We start from the raw sequence: 21,292 nt of genomic DNA, 5'->3' as shown, positions 1-21,292 counted from the left end.
AGTGATGGAATGCAAACAAGATTCCTTACCAACATTAAAAGCAAATTTCTATTGATTAAAAGCTATCAAAACTGAATAAATTGAACAACTAGATTGGAGAACTGCAGTAGGAAATACAGGAAGAATGCTTGTAAATACAGCACAGGAAGTTATTGGCTAGAATAGATGACAGCTCTCCTCGGAGGAAAATCCCATACAGTTTGGCCACAAATTGATTGACAGTAGGCACTAATGTGACTCCCTCATAAATATCATAGACACATAGAGCCATTTTGTGTTGCTTTAGCAGACTGTATCCAAGACACAGGAACTGTTGGCCTTAACAGTTGGGCCTCATCAGAAAAATGTGTCCTATTTTGACTGCTTGGTTGTGAAAAAGATGCAATGGATCCGAATGTAGAGTGTCAGAAACAAGAGGATGTAGAAAGCAAAACAGAGAAAATCTTAATTAACTGGAAATATTTATCCTGCTGTGTGGAAAAAATGCAAAAGGTGCAACCCTTCTGAAGACTCCTGACCCCTGGAACGAAGGAACTTTTGCAAAGGATGTTACTAAAAAAGAAGGGAGTTCTCATTTGATAGCGAATAACCAGATGAATGTTTGTAACTGATGGGAAGAGCCACTGGGTTGCACTTCAGGAAGTGCTTCCTATTTCCAGGATCAATTACTTAGACATATAGACAGAGTTTTTTTATTTATGGCACGTCCAAACAAAGCTCTGGACTCAGCTAACTTGAACCTATTTCAAATAACTAGGGCTGAGATCCTGACCGTGTGAAACGATAGTATTAAAGTGCCACAGACCCTTACCTAATGCTTCACAGAACCCTCCCCACTCTGTCCCTACCAACCTAAAATAGAACGGCCACCGTTTACAGGTTAGAAGGCAAGCTTCGTGGGCAATCAAGTCCACTGAATATGAACAAACAAACGTCTTTGGGAAAGCATGGCCTCCGGAGAGGCGGGCCAGCTATGACTAACATAAAATAGGAATCCTACCACGATGCGCGGGGAACAGCAAGGGAGGGGAACAGCGGCTCTGGAGATTGTTTTAAGGTTTTGTGAGGCTCTTCCAGCGAGCGCACACACGTGGCCCAGGCTTTTGCGCCCTTACAGACGCACATATGTGTGCGCACACACGTCTACAAACGTGTCAGTGCATGCCTCCACACGAGCCCAGGGCGCACACAGCACATATGCCAGCGCGCGCCTCCCAAGCCCCTCCGCCCCCTCCCCGCGCGAGCCCGCCGGAGGTGGCTGCTGTGGCGGAGATTGGTGTGTTTTTCCCCATCTGCGTCACATGGCTCCCCCTCCCCCTTCCTCCCTTCCCTCCCCTCCCTTCCCTTCCCTGTCGCGGCTCGGCTCGGCTCAGGTCACTTTGACAAGCTCGCGCTCGCTCTCCTCCCTCTCCTCTGCGCAATTAGCATATTAATCAGCCCCGGGTCGGATTCGGAGGCGTCTCGCGCGGCGAGGCCAACGCAGCAACAGCCCAGCCCTGTGCGCGCCGACGGGCGCGGAGCGAGAGCCGGAGAAGGAGAGGGATCGGGCTGCCCCGCTCGCTGCGGCTCCTGCGCTTCCCTGCGGGGAGGCCCCGCGGTCGGGGGCGGCCTTGCTCGAGGCCTGGGCCGGGGTCTCTCCCAGGGCGGCGGATGCCAGGGCCCCGCCGAGCGGGCACGTCGCACCTCCCCTGCGCCAGGCCGGGCATGTGAAGATGTCAGTGGGCTGTGCGTGCCCAGGTGAGTCTCTGAGCGCGCTGCTAATGGGGAAGATCGGGCGGGCATCCTCCTGGAAGCAGGGGCGGGGGGAGGCAGGTTTCCTTCCTGCCCCTGTTCGGGCCCCTCTCAACTGGAAACAGCCAAATGGGGGGAAAGCCCCTCGCACCCCCCTCCCCAAATAAAACCACGGGCCTAGGGATCCTAGCCGAGCATGAGGCTGTGGGGGCATCTGGCGTTGGGGTGGGATCGGGTACTCTGTATTCGCGCGCGTGGTGGGGTATTTTGCTGGGTCCGGATTACTGGTATCGGTTGGCAGACGAGGAGCCAGTCAGATGTGGCAGAGGCGTCCAGTTCTGGGGTACCTCTGCTGGAGTAACACTCTTGACAGTGGGTGGGTTGAGGGACTAGCAGTGGGCCATTGTAGCTAGAGACATGCTGGGAATTATCCAATCCGGGCTAGGATAGCTAAATCAACATTACAGAAAAAAATAGTTGTGGGTGGGATGTGTCTTATGTGACAGTGGCTGTGTGCAGTTTGTTTTGGGTATGTCTCCTGAACCTTTGGAGGCTGCCCTATGGGACTTGCGTTCAGACTGAGATGTTGACATCGTAAGGGGCATTGTTGTTTTTCAGTCTGAGAGACTGGCGTGCTGCCCCATCTTTATGGGGTTCAAGAATATGAAATACTACCTCAGTTTAAGAGTGGGTAAATACAACTGTTGCAGGAATCCAATTCCCATGGATGGTGGGTGGGGGGCTTTAGTTTACTGAACATAGGTTTTGTTCCAAACTTGAAAAGAGGCTGCTGGAGTTGATGATTCTTGGCACTACTGGTTTGGCCTGGATGGCTTTGGTTTGTGTGTGTGAGAGAGAGAAGGGGGGGGGGGAGGGTTGGGGGAGCTCGTTTATATGGAGGCTGGGCCAGCACCCTTTAGCTCCAGTCTCTTTTTAAAAGGCTGTTGTGGCCACATGGTTGTTTTGTTCCCCCACACCACCTTTCTCTCTTGCTGTTGAGTGGAAGCAGGAGGAGGAGGGTAGATAAAGAATGGTTGGCATAGGTAGGCCAAATAATTTTATGCCAAATGGATTCACATCACCATCTCTTCCATTTCTGTGCTTCCAGGATGGGAAAAATATCATTATTCAGAAAGGCTACTTCATAGTTAAGCTGTCTTGCAAATTGTGGATGCTCCCCCAAAACATAAGGTGTACTCCATAACCTTCCCTCCAGTCTTTTGGAATTCTTGTCCTTGAGCAGCTGCAGCTATGAAATGCAAAGCCTAGGGTTGGCCATCCCATTATTATTATTGCTTAGTTGGTAGTTGGGTGAGTGGGAGCAGGTTAAGAGGCACCAGTAGAAGCCTGTGTAGCCCCAGTAGGGAAGGTTGTGATCTGGGGGAGGGGGTGTTTCAGTTGCAGGGTGCAGGATATACTCAGGACTACTGTTAGGAAGGAGTTGAAGGCAGACAGGATGACTCGCTCTGACTTCTGTAGACTTGTGGTAGTCATCAGTAAATGCTACACAGCAGGATCAAACAGATTCCTAATCTAGCTTTCCATGTCCTGACCTTTCCATCCTGTCTCCCATCAGGAGCACTGCCTTGGGCTCCTTTACTTCAGTAGTCCTTGACTCAATGAAACATGTCAGGGGGGGCCTCACAGGGCTGTATGCAGCAGGTGAACCTGCTTTCTCTTGCATAATCAAGTTTTAGTATGGAGGGGGTTTCTGTTGAAGGGGCCTAGTGGGCAAGGGGGTTCCTTGGGGACCAGGACCTAAAAGTAGTGTGGTTTGCCCTGTGAGGATCAGTATTTCTCAGCAGTGTTCCATCCCAAGCCAAAATGGGAAGATTTCAGTGGGAGGACAATAGCCTGACAATATCTGACTGTCCTGTCTCCTGTTGCCATAACAGTCTGGGCTGGACTGACTGGGCGTGGGGTAAATTCCTGCAGCTTGGGGCACTAGAGTATCTGCCAGGACATAACCGCTGCTTGCCTGCTCCTGCCTATCAAACCGCAGAGTGCCTCATCTCTAAGGTTACTTCATTCCCCCGCTACCTGTTGTCTGCAGAGACCTACTTCCCAGGCCTTGCAGCAGTCTCTGTTTCTAAACAACCCCCTTCTCTTTCCTTCTGCTTCCCTTCCCCCACAACCTCCTCTTCCATCTCCCGCTGGAAGCTGCCAGAGCGGCTGCTGCTTCCTCAAGCAGAAAGTCACGTGCTCTCCCTCCAAAGCCAGGCCAAACATTTAAAGCACCAGGCACAGTGTGGGTTCCTTCTCTCCTTCTTCCCTCCAGGCTTTCCCAGTTTTGTAGCCCTGCCTTGGCCCACCCGGCCTGCTGGCCAACACACGGGGAGAGGGGGAGGGCTGGCCACTCCTTGTCCCAAGGAATCTGCAGTCAGCATATGCAAAAGGTGTGCGGCTTCCCACTGCTCGACTTTTCATCGGGAATTTTACATTAAGGATCGCTCACGGAGATGAATGTTGATCCTTGCTGTATCTTCAGTTTGATGGTAGTGTTGATGCCAGGAGGCATCCTGCACTTTTAGGGGGATAGATTTTATATTCCTATCCTATCATATGAGTCAAGAGATTTTCTTAAATTTCTCTCCCCTGGGCTGTGGGAGATGACAAATGCAGTGGGGTAACCGTGACTTATCCCTGAATTACCGTATGAAGATATTTACAGATAAGGTCTTGAAGTTGGCCTGGGGTTCAGAAGGTCCCCCCTATGAGAACCGAATCTCCTTCTAGAATGAAAGCTAGCTATTTCCAAGGTGGCAAAGGATAAGAAAGCTGTGAGGATTGTGTATCTGTGCATGCAAACCTTATTTCTTGCCGCAACTGTAGATTTCCCCGTGATCTTGCTCCCAGAGCCCATGACAGACTGTTTATCGGAATATAGAACAAACAAGCTCTAGTTCTGGCCTCCTGCCAGCTAGAAACATTTAATGAGCCTCTTGCGTGGCTGCTCTTATTGGGAGGGGGGGCCTGCATTAACTTGGAGGAGTTTCCAGCTGTGGATGCCTTTGCCTTTAAAGGGGAAGCAGTGGCATTTGTAAGTTACAACAAAAGAGCTACCATTGCATGTAGTGTATGTGTGTATTTCTTCAATTTTTAGGGAATAAGGCAAGACTTGTGCTTCTGTGCCTCTCATTCATCTTGTACAATGGCAAGAATATGACTCCCGTGCCTTCTGAACATCTTGCCCTGCTCTTCCTCCTTGCCTTTCCTATATCACACCTCCACACTCACAGCATCAGAAATTCTTTTGCTACTTAATTTTGAAAAAAGAAAACAAAAAGCATTGCTTAAATAAATTCTGGTACCATCAGAACACCGCAGTAAGGTGTGCAACTATTGTACATGCCTACCTTTCTGGTAGATATGCTTCAAAGCTGTTCCTTATAGTATCATTGGTTCAGATTATGAAATCCTGGGAAAATTTCTACATTTTAAAGTTTTATGGATATGTTGTGGTTTCACAATGATTGGCTGAAAAACCTGGTTTCCTTCCCTTCCCACGGGTCAGTTGCTTGAACCATCTGGATTAGTTCTGACCTTCAGGCATCTTGAGCATGCTTGCTTTTCTTGTCTGCCTGTCTGTGTGGAGCTCATCTTAGTACAGTATGACCTGTTAGCAGTACATAGATTATAAAAGTGAGCCCTTGGTGCAGAAGGGTCTTGTTTTAATCATAATAATATTCTGACTAACAAGAAATGACCTTTGGGAGATACTCTGTGCAACAAGACTGGGACCACACTCCCTATATGCTGTATGCAAATCTGTACAACTACAAAGGATGTGGTTGGTGTGTTTCATTCAAATTGTGCCTTTGAACCGTCTTCAGCATACCAGGTCAAGGGCAGGTGGCTCTATAGGAAATTTCAGTGTAAATGCTGGACATGTCATATTCATGACGTAAGCTTTTTTATTTTGACATAAGCTTTTTTTCTTGTCTTCCAGGCCTACTTAATGGCAACTACAAATATCTATTCTGCCCTTTTGCTAGATATCCAGGCTGGACTAGGCGATTTTGAGTAGCTTCCACAGGAGCTTTTTCCTCTGATCCTAGTCATTTGCTCATTTATTACCAGATAACATCTCTCCTGTCCCACTGCATTCCTGCATTTTCAGCATGATCTTTCTTTCCCCCAGAGCTAGTTTTGCTTCCAATGCAGTTGCAGTGCAAGTCTGGCACACGTGGAGTAGCAAAAAGCTGTTGTGTCACCTGGCGCTGGGGAATGGTTTCTGATGCTGCTGGGAAGGCCTACCTGTCTGCATTTCTTGCCCTGCATTCCCCCACTTGCCCTGCTGCTATAACTTGTCTCAAAACTTTGTGCCTTTTGTCTTTACTTGTTCAACATCCAGGTTTTGCTGCTTTTTGTTTTATTTTTGTTGACTATGTTTTAATTTTGTTTTTTCGATGAATGTGCACATGCACAGAAAAGAAACAGTTTGCATTTATTTCTTTAAACATCTTTTCCAGTTTTGTAACTGGGTAACTGGGTACGCGAGGCTGCCTGTGTGTATTCCACCAGAGACCTCCTACTTGTAAGGTGCTACCTATTCCACCAGTGCTATGAGGTCTGGTGTTACAGGATAGCAGGGGAAATAGCCACGTGTTAAAGGCAGTGTGGAACCACAGTATTAAAATTGTTTCCAGTTGTTTGCAGGAAATAAATGTACTCAGCAGCCTGAAAGGGCCCTCATGTGGTCACTCCAGGCCTCTGCTCTGTCCTGGCTAAATCAGACGGGTATGCTTTATGGTAGGTGCCTCATTTTATAAGTCATTTGCTTGATGCTGCCTTTGAAGTCAGATGTGCAGTCCTCCCCTTCCTGCTCTTTCACAAGCCAGTGTTGCAGCTGCCAGACACTCTTCTGCTAATCTCTAAAGGAGCCACCACAGCAGAAAATGGGAACCAAGAATGTTAGGCCATCTGGTCCACTAGCCTTCTGGAGCCAGTCAGCCTGGGTGTATTCCTTGAAGGCAGTGCATATTCTAAATTATGGCAAATGTTTCCTCAGAGTTGATTACCCGCCCTGAGCCAATAGGATGGGATAAAATAGAAATTCAGCTAATGAAATAGGTCTAGACTATGCATGCTTTGTTAATGTTTCCACATGGTTCAAACAGGAAGTGAAAAAGATGCAGGCTGTGGAATTCTTTTAAGTTGGGATGGTGTGAGCCCGTAGTTTGAATAAGTTGCTGCACAGAGCTGAAAAGTCCACACTGCTGCAATCTCTAGGCAAGATTATTTTTGTTTTGTGAACTCATGTTTCCTTTTAAAAATACAGTTAAAAGTTGAAATTCCCAGTCTAGATACCATGCATTAAGGATGCAACTTTACCCATTGCCCAATCCTCACAAACCAGTGTCCTCCTTCCCACTCCCTCACTTCAGGCACCACCTATTGCTGCTGCCTCCTGAAGGAGATTCTCTTCCTGCTCATGTTCTGAAGTGTAGCCTAGCTCTCTTTTTGGATCATCAATGGACTCACTATAGGAACAACAATGAATTAGAAGAATGTAAAGCATGCAAGAGACCGGAATTGTTTCAGGGGACAAGTATATACTACAACAAAACAAAAACAACCTATAATAAATATTTTATTTAATGGCATGATCTCTGATTGGAGCAGGCTAGTTTTATATGTGTGTGTGTAAATTATCACAAGCAACATATCATAAGCAACATATGCTGACGTGATACATGTGGTTGTGGAGATTTGTTGACTAGATATACCTTTCTTATGGGATTATTCTGACTTAGAATTGCCTCCCACAAATTCCTGTTGCTCCTGTAAAGTGAAAGTGGAGGGCCGTTCTGTCCCTCAGTTCCAGGATTCCTGGCAAAAATCTTGCAACAGGACATCAGAGCTCTTTGCTGATTTTTTGGCAACTTCTTTCTGTGAAAATCAAGGATCCGTATTCAAAGTGGGGACCCCCCCCCCCAATTATACTAGAGCTGCGTAGCTTTGACTACCAAGGGATCCCTGATATGGGGATTCTGTTATGCAGCTCACCAGAAATGGGATTACTGTTACGGCTATTTGAGTTGAGAAAGTCTTTTTTTAACCCTTTGGAATACTTGCAGACGAAGTAGGGATTCAAAAACAACTCTTCTTTGCAAGTGAAGAGGGAGTAGATACCAGGGCAGATCCTATACTTCCTGGTGATCCATGGATCAGGAAAAACAAAATAAAAGAGGAAAGGGAAATCACTGGTGCTGGGAGATGGACTATCGACATTCCACAGAATGTAACTCTGTAGTCAGCAACTCAGTTGCATGTTGATTCTTTGGTGATAAGGGTCAGATGCAGGTAGAGCTTTGTATATACATGCACACACATGTATGTCCAGCTTTTGCTTTTCTCTGGGGTCAGAACGGGCTTTGACCTCTGCAGACTCTGTCCACAAAAACTCTTCACATACTTATTCATCAGTAAAAAGAAAGTCAATTGCTCTGAGGTTGTTTTCCTGTGCAGCACTTTAATATGAGGAAGTCACCTATCTGTGGAGCAAAACAAATACCCAGGAGCTGGTGTCCCTCAGATCTCTAGGTTCAGATGAGTCTGTGAATGAAACAGGAGACTTGAACAGAGCAGATTAGTTTGTGCTGCAGAAGAGCAATTAAAGATGGGAAACTCTTGTGTATTATTCCTGGCTGTGAAAGAGCTTTAGGAGGTCCATAAAGCAGAGACTGGGATAATTGTGGCGCCTCAAACAGCACGCCAGATGTGGCTTTACGGAGATGGATACTTAATAGTGAGCTAGTCAAGAATGAAGTGCTCAGCTATGAAGGAGGGCTTGAAGGGCACGGCTGGAAAAGGGCTGTTGCAGGGCAACATTGTTCAATCTAAGAGGGGGCAGTAAATGTTGGAAGGATCTGTTGCTCAGGTGAAGGTATAGAAATCTTAGGCAGGCTGCTTTTTTATCAAATAAGATGGGTGTTTGTTAGCACAGAAGCAGCAGAAATTGCTGGATGGAGACAATGATGGTGAGTGGGAGCAGAAGCAGTGTAGACTGCAGGAGGGAGGCAGTTGTGTGGGGGGAAGGGTGTGAGTGAGTTGCAGAGTCATCCTGGGCCATGTTGGTTTCATTGTGTGTGCACAGAAATGGAGCAAGAGTTAATTGGGAGCTGCGTCACATGCTGGGTGCATGTGAGCCCCTGCCAGCCACGCTGCAGCATCTAGTTCTGTTCTGCCGCTCGGCTGCCCAGGGAATTCACCAGCCAACCAGCTCTGAGACAAACACAAAGGAGCCTCCATGCTGCCAGCCTAGGGGCACTCGCAGTGCTGCCTGGGCATGCATCAGCCCTGGGAATAGGGAGGGGGCAGGCAGGGCCTTAGAGGGAGGACAGTGCAACAGAGGATGTGCTTCCTACTGGGACAGGCTGGGGCTAGAGTAACTTGGAATTCCCCTCTGCCCTCCAGCCAGCTCTCTTGTGCCCATTCACACATCTCTCTCTGCTAAGACAGGTTGGGAATAAACAATGCACAGCTTCCCTGACAACCAAAATATCTGCCTGCATGTTTTGAGAGGACAATACTGCAATTTTCTTGAATCTTGTCATCTCCTCCTCCAGCATGTAGTTTATCTGTTTGAATAGTATGGTGTTTGGGGGGGGGGGGCACAGGGGGAGAATAGATGGTGTGCAGAATGGCTGCTTTGTCTCGGATAAAGGAGTTCAGGATGGAATGTTTTTTAGCAGAAAAATAGCAAGGGCAGGTGTGTGTGTTTAATCCTTCTCTCCTCCCTCTGCAATTCAATTGCAACTTTTGCCCTCAGTTGCTTTCTCTCTGATACGGTTATATGTTGGCAAAGTAAACACACAGAAGCTGGAACTGAAAATAGAGCAATTGAAGTGTTTTATGAGATGCCACAGAAAAGAGACAGGATAGACTATATATTTCTCATCCCATTCCTCCAGACCACCTCTCTTCCTCAGATGCTTTACACTAATAGAATTTATTACATATATTTGCATTGATAGTGGCTCCACCTTAAGATTTGACTGGGAGGATTCTTCCCAGGAACTTATACTACTAGGAAGAGGTGGATTGAAGCATGACTCTAAGAAAACCCGAGTGTGCAATGAAATGCTGGGTTGTTTTGCTAAGAGAGTATCAGCACTGGAGATCAAAGCAACCTGGTTGTGTCCTGTGCCAAGATGGATTAATTGGAAAAGGCATTCTGCAGTCCTAGTAGATGGGTTTCGAAAATGAGAGATCATTGTAACAAATCCAGTGAGAAAGACCTCCTGGATGCCAGGATTGTTTCATCTGCTGCGGTGGAGCAGCAGGAAGAATACAGTAGGCACCCAGATGCCCTCTCAGAGCTGTCTACACAGGAGATATATGAAGCTCTGCAAGGCACGTCTATGAATGATGGGTGGTGGCTCAGGATGACTACTGGGAGATGCAGCATGTCTGCATCCCACACAAATCACTGAAAGTAACGTGTTGTCTTCTGAAAGAACTATCTCAGCACCCCTGTGGCAAGGTTGTTTTCCAGGCCTTTGTGCTTTGCATGAGACTGTATACCCTACCTTTTCCACTGGTACTAGGCATCTAGCTCTGTGAAGTAAATCTTATTGTACTCCTTGTTACTGTCCAATCAGTTACCTCCTTTTTAAAAAAAGGATTATTATTGATATTTTGGATCTAAATGTTTACATGTATTTTACAACCTTTTATTACATCCTTAATATCATTTTACCCCCTTTTCCCCCTCCCTCCCTCCCCCCATATTTTTCTTCTCTTCTTCAAATGTGCAGCAGCAGGTTCATTGTTTCAACTCTTCTTTTCCATTTATCTTCTGTAATTCCAACTTCAATCAACCAGTCTGTGAATCCCGTCCAAATCATCATCATGTCCATTTGTTTTTCTTGCCATATCTGGTTTCTTGACATTATTCCAAATATTTCTAATTGTATTTGTTCCCATACATATTCCAGCCATTTCTGTATTGTCCATATTTTCTTATCTTTCCATCCCAACACTATTATAGCATGAACTGCTCTTATCATTATTTTAAACCAGTGATGGCGAACCTATGGCATGGGTGCCAGAGGTGGCACTCGGAGCCCTCTCTGTGGGCACGCGTACACAGAGTTCATCATGTGGGGGGCAGAAAATCACACATACACATCTAGACTGACCTGGTTCACTGAGTACAACGTGTGCACACCGCACTGAGCAGGGAGGACTCAGCTAGCGGGCCTGGTGCCTGTGCTCCGGGTGGCTGCTGACTGGGGAGGGGGGGTGCAGAGGAGGCAGAGATGCTAGAGAGGCACAGAGCGCCGTGCAAGGCCAAGTGATGCAGGACTTCCCAAGCTGGGAGGCTAGGAGCAGGCTAGCCCTGCTCGAGCCAGGTGGAGACTGGAAAAAAGAAGTTGAGTGAGCCAAAGCTTTTTTCTAAACTAAAACCTCAGCATTCAGGTTAAATTGCTGGGTTGGCACTTTGTGATAAATAAGTGGGGTTTGGGTTGCAATTTGGGCACTCGGTCTCAAAAAGGTTCGCCATCACTGTTTTAAACAATTACCTCTGTCTTTGTTCTATTTCAATCAGTTACCTCCTTTATCGCCTTCAGCTGGGATTGTTTATCCCTCTTCCCTTGGCCCAGGGGTCTGTAGCGTGTGGCTCTCCAGATGTTCATGGACTACAATTCCCATCAGCCCCTGCCAGCATGGCCAATGGGAATTGTAGTCCATGAACATCTGGAGAGCCTCAGGTTGCAGACCCCTGTCTTGGCCACTCCCAGTCCCTTCTTCCCTGTTTCTACTCCTGAGCAAGTCCTTCTCTCAAGGAGGCCTTTAGTCCAGAGGAGGCCTCTGCTCCATAGGGAGCAAGTACTTGTTGGCCTCCCTCCTGGCTAATCCTCCCGTGCCCTTGTAAGCCCAAATGGCTCTTCCTTTACCTCTGAAACTGGACTGTTTTCTTCTTTAGGGCTTTGTCCCAGTTCCACCCCTTTCCTCCCAGTGGTAGAGTGCCCCAGGCTGTGATGGTCATTAACAGGCATTAGGGAGCCCTCACTATTTTATTTTTCCCTATTATTCAAAATGCCTGACATGATGGTCATCTAGTTTATCTCTGCCCTGATATACAGTCTATACTTTTTAGTGTTGAACTACACTTTCCTTAGGAACTTTTTACTTTTATGTAAATTCACTTGTGTACAGTTTAAACCCATTACTTTTCAACCTCTTTGATGTTTAGAGTGGATAATTATTTCAGTTTCTGAGATCCTTAGCAATCCAAAGTGTTCTGTCCATCCCCACTCCTTTATCTTTTTCCTTAGGAGGATTTGCAGACAAGATCTAAACACTCCACTAGGATCTCCCTGCCAATTTGTATACAGTTAGTGAACTAGAGGCCCGTGGCTGTCTACAGATCCTACACTGGACCAATTCAGCTGCCTCTCCCTAGACAATGTCAACAGAGTCCTGAGCGCTGTAAAGCCTATCACATGGTCCTTGGATCCATGTCCACCTTGGCTGGGGAAGGCCCGTGGAGATGTGGTGTAGACTTCCTTGGGGAATATTATTAATTATCAATCTGCCCCTAAATTCAGGGACCTTCCTTGAGGGATTCAAAGAGGATGTGGTAAGGCTACTCTTGAAAAAAATCTGTCTTTGGATCCAACAGATCCTCGCATCTACTGCCCAGTGTCCCATCTTCCATCCCTGGGTAAGATAGTTGAGAGAGTGGATCTATTTCAATCTGGCTTTCACCCTGTCCATGGGATAAAGATGGCTTTGGTTTGCTTCTTGGATGACCTCCAGATGCAAATGGATCAAAGTGGGTCAGTGCTTCTTTTATTAGGGTGTTGTGGGTTTTCCAGGTTGTATGGCTGTGTTCCAGTAGCATTTTCTCCTGATGTTTCGCCTGCATCTGTGGCTGGCATCTTCAGAGGATCTGTAATGGTGTCACTGGCATGACCCACCGATTACAGACTACTGGTATGTGTCTAACCAGATGTTCCAGATACTGGAGGACACTTAGTTTTCTTAGGAGAGGGCAATGATTTCTGCCGATCTCCCTCCCCCCTTTTAATCACCTATGCAGTTTTGCTTATTTCTCAGGAACAAAATTATGGTGGGCTGCTGCAGGAAGGAGGAATCAGCAGTAAGTGCCATTCCCTTTTAAGAAAATGTGTGAACCTTGAAGTCTTAAGAATTGCATTTCTAAATACAGAACAGTGTCTTAAGCCTTTGGTCATCTTTGTAGCATTCCTTCCCTGTTCATACACCCTTATTGGACTGTGATGCACAGAACTGTAGCCTTCATCTGAGAGAAGAGTTCCCTTCAGCTCCTAAGGCTGTCCCTGTGTTTTGGGAGGCTTTCTGGCCTGGAATTTAATTCCCAAAGCTGGCTGGTAACCTTGAACCAGAGCCATTAGTGGAATAATTTTCCTTTGTTCTTCATTGTAATGCATACTCCTATTCTAAGGCATCTCTTCCTTTCCAGACTTTTCTAACCATTATTTATATCTTGCAACAGACTTTGCAGTTGTATTTGGGGCAAGAAAGTGCACAAGAGAGGTCGGCCATATGAACATAACTCATTCTCTACTGCAGAAAACTTCCAAATTTTAGGTTTTGCAACTTGGTCCAGATCATTTTCTCATGCCTATTAAGCTCCAAGCTCTTCTTATATCACTCAGTAGGGTCGGAGGCAGAGAGGACTCAGCTCTGTGACCCCCCCCCCCCCAGCAATTTTACCCTTCCTGAACTAGAACATCCCACAAGGAAATTAAAAAGAAGACAAAATCTTTCTGCTTGCCAGATCCAGTTCCTTTCCCCAGTTAATTTTCCTTCTCTTATCAGTGTCTTCCTGAAACTCCCAGAACTCTTCAAATCTTTTACCTGTAGTTGTTCATGTTGCTGAAGCTGTGGTCTTACTAATTGACACAAGAGCCATGCTTCCTCCTTTGTCAAGGAAATCTTTTGGTCTCAGGTGTCTTAGTGGAAATGGCACTCTGTATATTCTCAAACTGTCCATGTGTAAAGGTGATGGAGATCTGTATGGGAAACCCAGTAAGCAATAAAATCCAGCTGAAGTAGTGAAATCCAACTGAAGCTAAACCCACTGAAGATGGAGGTCTTCACCAGTAAAAGTTATGGCAACGATTTGTGTGTGCATGTGTGCTCAGATGTGCATAATGAAAGTCGTTGTGTGGTTTTTTACTGTTGCATTTACATCATGCAATGTCCATTGGTAAGAGAAGGAGTTGAGAATACAGGTATGAAAGCCGTAGCCAGAGGAAGTCTTAGGCAATACTTATAAAAAGTGGCTAGAGGTATTTATTGTCTCATATTTGTTATCCCTGTCTGCTGCCATTCCTCATAGGAGCCCAACACAGTATTTTACCTGAATAAAAATACTGTGTGGTAGAGAGAAACACACTTGCCTGAGGGCACCCAAAAAGTTTAATCCCCAAGGGTAATGGGATCTTGGATCACCTCTCTTCAGATATAGCATTCCAACCACTGTACTACACTGTCTACAGTGACAGGGAATGGCTTTGAAAATCCAAACACCTATCCTGGGGGCAGGGGGGAAAAAACTACAGTTACCACATACTGTGTCTCTAAATTGCTTTCTGATTGGCTGGGATGGGACTGGCTGGGATGGGGTGTCGTGCTGTTGTTCTCAGCATGCACAGCTTCATTGAGTACTGTGGAAAAAGCATGGCTCTGAGAGAGCTGGGTGATGATGGTGCTGGTGTGGAACTGAATGTTTGGCTAGGTACGGGAAAGCAGAGAAGGAAAAAGAGTAATAATTATATGGCCGGCTGATACTGAACTGACATTGGCAGTATGCTCTGTGTGGATCATTCTGTGCTTACACTTTTATAGAGAAAGCCAGATGTGTACTGACCTAGGGACATGGGAATATCCATGTCCCCAGGCAACACCTTTCAGTCACGTGTGGGCTGCCGGAGGGCCCCCCACGTGACCAAAAATGTGCACCTACATCCAGCACCCCACCACCCTCCCGGGTGAGGGCCAGCAGTTGCTCTCCCCACGCTCTGGGGAGACCAGCAACTGAGCTGCAGAGAGCCCAGTGGGGCTTGGGGGGAGGTTTGGGGGTGGTGCCTGCCCCCGAGCTCCACCCCAAGCCCTGACTTCCGCCCTTGAGCCCCACCCCTAGCCCTGCCACCGGCCTCTGGGCGTCATTTTCTCTCTGTATACCTTTGGAGAAAGCCCTATTTACCTCACTATGAGAATGGCATCCGGTTCACTGTGAGTTCTTAGAGGAAGAAATGCAGGGAAGAAATTTAGAAAACTTATGTTTTCTAAATAACAACAGCCTGCTGCAGTGCACAGGTTTCCTTCTTAAAACTCTATGCTGTACTTGAGACTCTGACTAATCCTCCATTTTGAGCCTATGAAAGAAGTTTCCCTGAAGGCACTTTTCCTAGTAGCAATTACTTTATTTATTTTATTGTATTTATATTCCCAGTCATTCCCAACCATTGTCAGGCTCAGGGTGCTTACTGACACATAAAACATTACATATAAATATTGTAATTCTACAATAAAACTAATAATAATACTAAAATTTGACTTATGTCAATACATGGCAAGTAATTTAATTTCTGTTGTGTCAATAGATGGCGAGTAATGCAATTGCTGTTAATTGTGTTCAGCAAGGTGGGTCTCGGAGACAGATTCTTTTTTCAACAGGAAAGTGGTCCTGTGCATGGATCCCACCTTCATAATTAAGGTTAACACACCTCTTCACACCTCACAGGAGATGTGTTAGCCATGTGTGACTAAAACCTTCCCATCCTAAGGAGAATAATTTGCATTCACTGGACATTTGTTGAACATTTTGCATTTATACGAGAAGGACTAAGCCATTTAGGAAGTCTCCTCCCCCTTAAGAGAAAACAGAATGTTGGCCTTAATGTGAAAGTTCTTGAGAGTGATGAGGACTTTCTAATTCCATCCTACTTGGATAGTCTCTTTTCAGCATTTTATAATTTCCTAAAGGTTGATTGACTACAGTGTTTGTTGGTTTTTCTCTGTTTCAACAATTTGTTGTTTCCTGAATGGTTCATTTTTGTAGAGGTTCTGTAGATCTTGTCTCCAAACTGAAGGATGGGCTCCTCCTTCCAAGAGATGGAAAGTGCAGTCAATTTCCTGCCTCCAGGGATTGTGGGAAGAGGAACCCAAACATATTAGTGTTCTCCTCACCCATAAGGAGAAGGAATCTTCATGGTAAGCTTAGTGTTTCTACAAATCTACTATAATAAAAGTCTACAAATCTACTATAATAAAAGTGATCACTTGCCATTTTTTCAAGTGGACCCAAAGTAGACATCAAAATTTGTCTCATTGGTATTTTGTTGAGGAACTACAATGAGTTTTGAGGGATCCATCTAGAATAGCTGGTGATGTGTGAGTGCTTAAGTGGTCAAGCACTTCCAGTGCTGGGAAAATTCCTACTTCACTGGGAAAATTCCTACTTCACTTATAAACTGGGTTGCAGTGTATGGAAGATAAATCAGGGAACAGTTTGCTCAATATATTGCATTATTCTGAGCTGGTCTTTCTACCACTGAAAATTCCATGTAGTACTCAACTTCCACTAGAGGGGCAACATTGAGACTAATAGCTTTTCACTTCTGCTCCACAACTAGAGAAGTAACAGGTTTCTCATGAACAGTAGCAACAGAGAACATAAACGTTTTCAGATAATAGAATACCCTGCACTTTTTGCATAGTTTTCAGACTGTTATTGTGATAATCTGAGGGTCAGTCCTTAAATGTGAGCTTTCCGCACTTATGGTTCACCCGGAGGCGACTGAGGGCATTTTGGATGGGTGATTTCCCAACCCTTTCTCAGGGAGGCAGGAACTGAAACTTGCTAGTTCCCGTGAAAGGCTTGGGCATCCATCTCGTGCTCCAGTATTCTTCCTGCTTCAGCAGGGAGAGCAGTGATTTTACTGAGCTCCATAGCCAGTATAGGTTTTCTCTTCTTTTTAGTGTTTTTTGTCTGTAGGGTTTTTTTTGGTTTGCTATCTTGTTTCTAGTCAGTCAGTCCAGTTTTGTAATATACATAACATTTTGAGGATATTTAATCATGATCACAATTTCTGTTAATTAACAAAAATAGGCAAATTGTTTAATCTCGGAAATTTAGTTTGGCTGTCTTGCTAGTCTAAATAAAAGGGATGGGCAGATACTATTTTTTGCAGTGTTCTCCCTGAAGACAGCAGAAATAATGCCTGATCTTTTTTTTTTAAGTAAGCCCACATTTTAAGATTGAGCTTGATTAATTACCACTTTAATTCATAGGCAAAAGTAATAAAATAAAGCGACAGAAAATATCATGAGCGTTAGAAACTAGAAATCAGATAAAAGACTGCATGCATGTAGCATTTCAGAAATGACAGTTACAGAAGTTTAGCATTACATGGTCATGTGAATTGGATATGCCCAGTTGGCCAAGCTGTGACTTCTGAGTTTTCTCTGAGAGCCAGCTCCTCTGAGAACTTGTAGCAGTCATTACACATTCCTTTCACTTTCATTTTTTAAAAGCAGAGATGGAAGCTTGCAAGAACAGGCAGAGAGAGACAGCACCTCAGCATATCGCCATCATTCTTTTCCACAGTCCAGTTAGGCAGCTTGGTCCTGGTTAAGTGATGCTGTTGGGGTCAGATCATCGTGGCGAGGAGGGAGTCTGCTACATTTTTGGCACTTGGAAAACTCCAATAAAGTTCTTTTTCTGAGCGTGACAGAAGTATAACAACTGCACATAGGAGTTGGGGGAAACACAGGGGAAATGGAAATCAGGAGGTCCCTCCTTCATCTTTCTGCAGAAGACAGGCCTCCCAGAGCAGAGCTCATGAGGAATGAGACTTTGATAGGACACCTTCATCTGTGTGTTGTGGTTTCCTGTCAATTGCTGGGAAGTAGAGATGGTCTACATGACTTTTTGCACATGATAATGTCTGGTGGGAGTGGTTATTTTCCCTGTGCATGGCTTGAATGACACAGATCTGTTATTTGGTATATAGGCGTAACTGCATTTGTTCATCTGAACCTGCTCAGGACTTGCATGGAATTATTAGACTCATAGAGGGGAAATTGGGGTGGGTCAGGTATGCTGAGATATAGTTGCTGACTGTTTTACAGCATCAATATGCATTTGGATTGGGTGGGAGGCAGTTGAGCTTAGGTGTGTCCTGCAAATGTACATCTTGAACTCAAGTAACCCAGACATACAAGCTTAGTATATCAGTCATGTACATGCATAAAAAGACAATTATATAAAAACAGAAATGTATAATAAGCCGCAAAACCATCACTTGCTCAATTATATACGAAAGCAGGTAAAACACAATTTCATTCTCTCCTACAAACACCAGTAACAAAGATAATGTTTTCCAAATCCCAAGTGAACACCATATATCCTAATTTTTTACTCAGATGTTCTGTCAAGAAAAAGAGGGCAACATGTTAAATTCACATGCAAATTAAAGTTATAAATGGTATTAAAAACCTTTTTGTGTGTAACCTTTTTAGGGGGATCATCTTACATGCAGAGTCATCCTCCTTGTGGGCAAATGTGGGTATGTGTCTACACAAATACACAGATGCACCCTATTATTAACACCAATGCACAGTGGCTCAGATACACTCTTTGCCCTGTCTTCTCCATTAGCTGCAGCAGTTGGATTTCCAGGGGATTGCTGAATGCACCAGGAATACAGTTTCTCCTGCCAATTCCATCCCAAGGGATCAGCACAGTCCAATCCAGTCTGGCTTACATTCCCTGCTGAGACTCTGCCTAGTTAAATAGATAGCTCTCAATGGAATAGGTATTTTGTCATCTCACCCTCTTGATTCTCCAGCCCTGGGTGGCTAAGTTTTAGCAAGAAGGATAATTTAGTAGGTTTTAATCTGGGTTTTGCAGATCCCACTGCTCCTCACTAGCTGTGGTGGTAGCAAAAGATAACGCTTCCCAACAAGCTTGGGTTAAGAAACTTCCTGCCCCCAACGCAAAAAATAATGCTCAGCAGCAAAGTCTTAAATGTACTGCGAAAGAGTTCAAACTTAGCCTGTCATCTAGCCCCAACTGAAGTTTGTTCTTAACTGTAAAAATTCCAGTTTGTTTTTACCAGCTTCTTTCAATAGTGCAGTCAGTTTAAAAATACAACTGGGAGTTTGTTTGCTGCAGAAGTAAACTATGATCAGTAAAGGAAATGGCATCAAGAAAAATGCAACTCAGATGCAGTCCAGCTTCTGAAAGGGATCCTGGTCCAACCCTGTAAGAAGCAGGGTTTGGGAGCCTTTGCAGGTGAGAAAAGCTGGCCGGCAGGTGCCTTTACAGTGCCATGTGAGTGAATAGTGGCTTGCAATTTGCTGCATCTTTTGCTGTCTGTCCACTGCTGTCTGTCTGACAGGAAAGGAGGGAAGAATAAAACTTTTCAAGGAGGTGGTGATTATGGTGGCACTGTATTGGCCCAGCTGACCTTGGCTGTTCACTCTCAGGAAGATATCCATATGCCCTTCTGTCAGACTGCCAGTGGAACCAGAGATGCTGCAGTAGGGCCCAGTTCTTCATCCACATCTGCATCGGCTCAATCTGGCCATGTGGAAGTTGAGCAGCAAAAGTTCCTAAAACTGAAATACTTTTAGGAGGTATGCCATTCTCACCTCCAGATGTCCTTCCACTGCATGTATATATAACATTACCAGGAAAGCTTTTTGTAGGTAATACAAGTGCAAGAATATTGACCCCTTGAAGCCCCACATATCTAACATTTTACTGTTTTGACAGGACATCTATACTATTTAGTGGGGACCCAAGGCCTCTACCCTGCATCATCAAGTAGCAGTGATCTCTACAGTACTGCCCTTATACAGGGGGTCCCCACTGTCCAAACATCCTCACATTCTAAGATTTGTCAAGGCAATGACTCAGCCACGTTCTGGAAGCTCACATAGTCCCCACCTGGAGTCTCCACACAGTACTGACAGCTCTAACCAAATCTCCATTCAAGTTCATTTAGAAGATATCACTAAAATGGATGCATATAAACTCAAGTAACCCAAAGTCCTGTTTTTTATTACTGTGACATCGGCTAGATGGATGTCAGGACTAGAAGCACTGCCTGCTAAATCTGAGCTGTACATTTTCCATGAAGACAAAGTCATCTTGAGATCAGATCCTACTTTTATATCCAAGGTCACTACCAAATTCTATGTCAATCAGGAACTCTGTCTACCTTCCTTCTGCCCTAACTCCCCTTGTCCCAGTGAGAAAATTTGTCACACTCTAGACCACAGGACTCAGAATCTCCACAGAATGGACTACCTCTTTATAAACCCTCCTAATCTAGGTACCCATGTCAAAGATAGCAATCAGCTCCACACTGAAAGCTTGCATCATTAAGGCCTAAAAGGTTCAAAAGCTTCCTGTTCCTGAAGGCATTATAGTCCACTCTATCCTAAGCATTCAGTTGAGGAAATCTGCAGGGCTGCAACATGGTTGCGCATATCAACATTTGTGGGGCACTGTAAGTTAAACACACGTAGGTCTGTAGAGGCCACCTTCAGCAAGAGGGTGCCACAGCACATGTTGGACCAGTGGTGATGAACCACTCTAATTAAGGGAACAACTTTGGGAGGTCCAAGCAAGATGTCTCCTTGCCTCGGGAAAAACGACTCGTGGGATATGCACCATGAAGGGGCCTTCTCTCCTGAGGACAGTAGGACAATTTGCCCCTCCCGATGTCATCATCTCATTGGTCTAGAGTTCTCTGTACAAAACTGTTTTTTCCATTCTTCTGCTTCCTGTTATATGTCACTGTATTAACATTCTGATTTAAAGTTAGAAGGTTAGAATAGCAATACTGCTAAGCAAGGCACTCAGCTCATTAAGATGACTCCCACTATGGGAGATGGGAAGTGGGAAAAAACACATTCCTGCCTCCCCCAAGGAAGGGGTAGGAATCACCCAAAGATGTCCTCAAGGGAGAAGGACCCTTCACTGTGAGTATCCAGTGGGCCGTTCCCTACTCCTACGCATGAAACCTGCTGGGTGCCCTTGGGCTAGTCACAAATGTCTTGGAACTGTCTCAGCTTCACCTGCTTCACAAAGTTTCTATAGAGGGGAGCACTAATCCCAATACTTCTAGTGCCACAGGAGCGATTTAATTAAAATAATTACATTATCAATAATTAAAATACCTATGCTGCCTTTGCAGAGACCTGCTGAACTTCCCCTTAATTACTCACTGGAACTTTCTCAGACAGTTTAATCCTCCTGGGGAACAACAAGACTTTTTTGCTTTGAATCCTTCAGTTCTCTGATACCCTTTGCGATAAAATATTGGTTGGAGTGTTGGAACTAGAATCCAGGAGACCCAGATTCAAATTCCCATTCTGTCCTAAAAGCTTCTTGAGAAATCTTGGGCCAGTCATTCTCTCTCAACCTAATCTACCTCACAGGGTGGTTGTTGTAAAGGCGAAATGGAGGTGGGGAGAACAAAGGTGTATACCTCTTGGTTCCCCATTGGGGAGAATAGCAAGGTATAAATAAATATTCTCACAGTTG

General features: G+C 45.2%; 1 protein-coding gene across 2 annotated transcripts in view; it reads left to right on the top strand.

Annotated features, from left to right (window-relative positions):
- Window positions 1-1,323: 1,323 nt before the first annotated feature.
- The window catches only part of LDB1 (LIM domain binding 1), a 75,564-nt gene continuing 55,595 nt past the window's right edge, over window positions 1,324-21,292 (top strand). Inside the window, exon 1 of one of the 2 annotated variants that reach the window (XM_048505345.1) lies at window positions 1,324-1,737. In XM_048505345.1, coding sequence (XP_048361302.1) covers window positions 1,713-1,737 — 25 coding nt within the window. In that variant the 5' untranslated portion in view covers window positions 1,324-1,712. The remainder of the gene's footprint in view (window positions 1,738-21,292) is intronic. The other variant, XM_048505344.1, reaches the window with a different exon arrangement.

The sequence above is a fragment of the Sphaerodactylus townsendi genome, linkage group LG08 (genome assembly GCF_021028975.2).
Source record: "Sphaerodactylus townsendi isolate TG3544 linkage group LG08, MPM_Stown_v2.3, whole genome shotgun sequence".
NCBI classification, from domain to species: Eukaryota; Metazoa; Chordata; class Lepidosauria; order Squamata; family Sphaerodactylidae; genus Sphaerodactylus; species Sphaerodactylus townsendi.
Note: the sequence above shows the minus strand (reverse complement) of the source record. Positions and strands in the feature narration are given on the sequence as shown.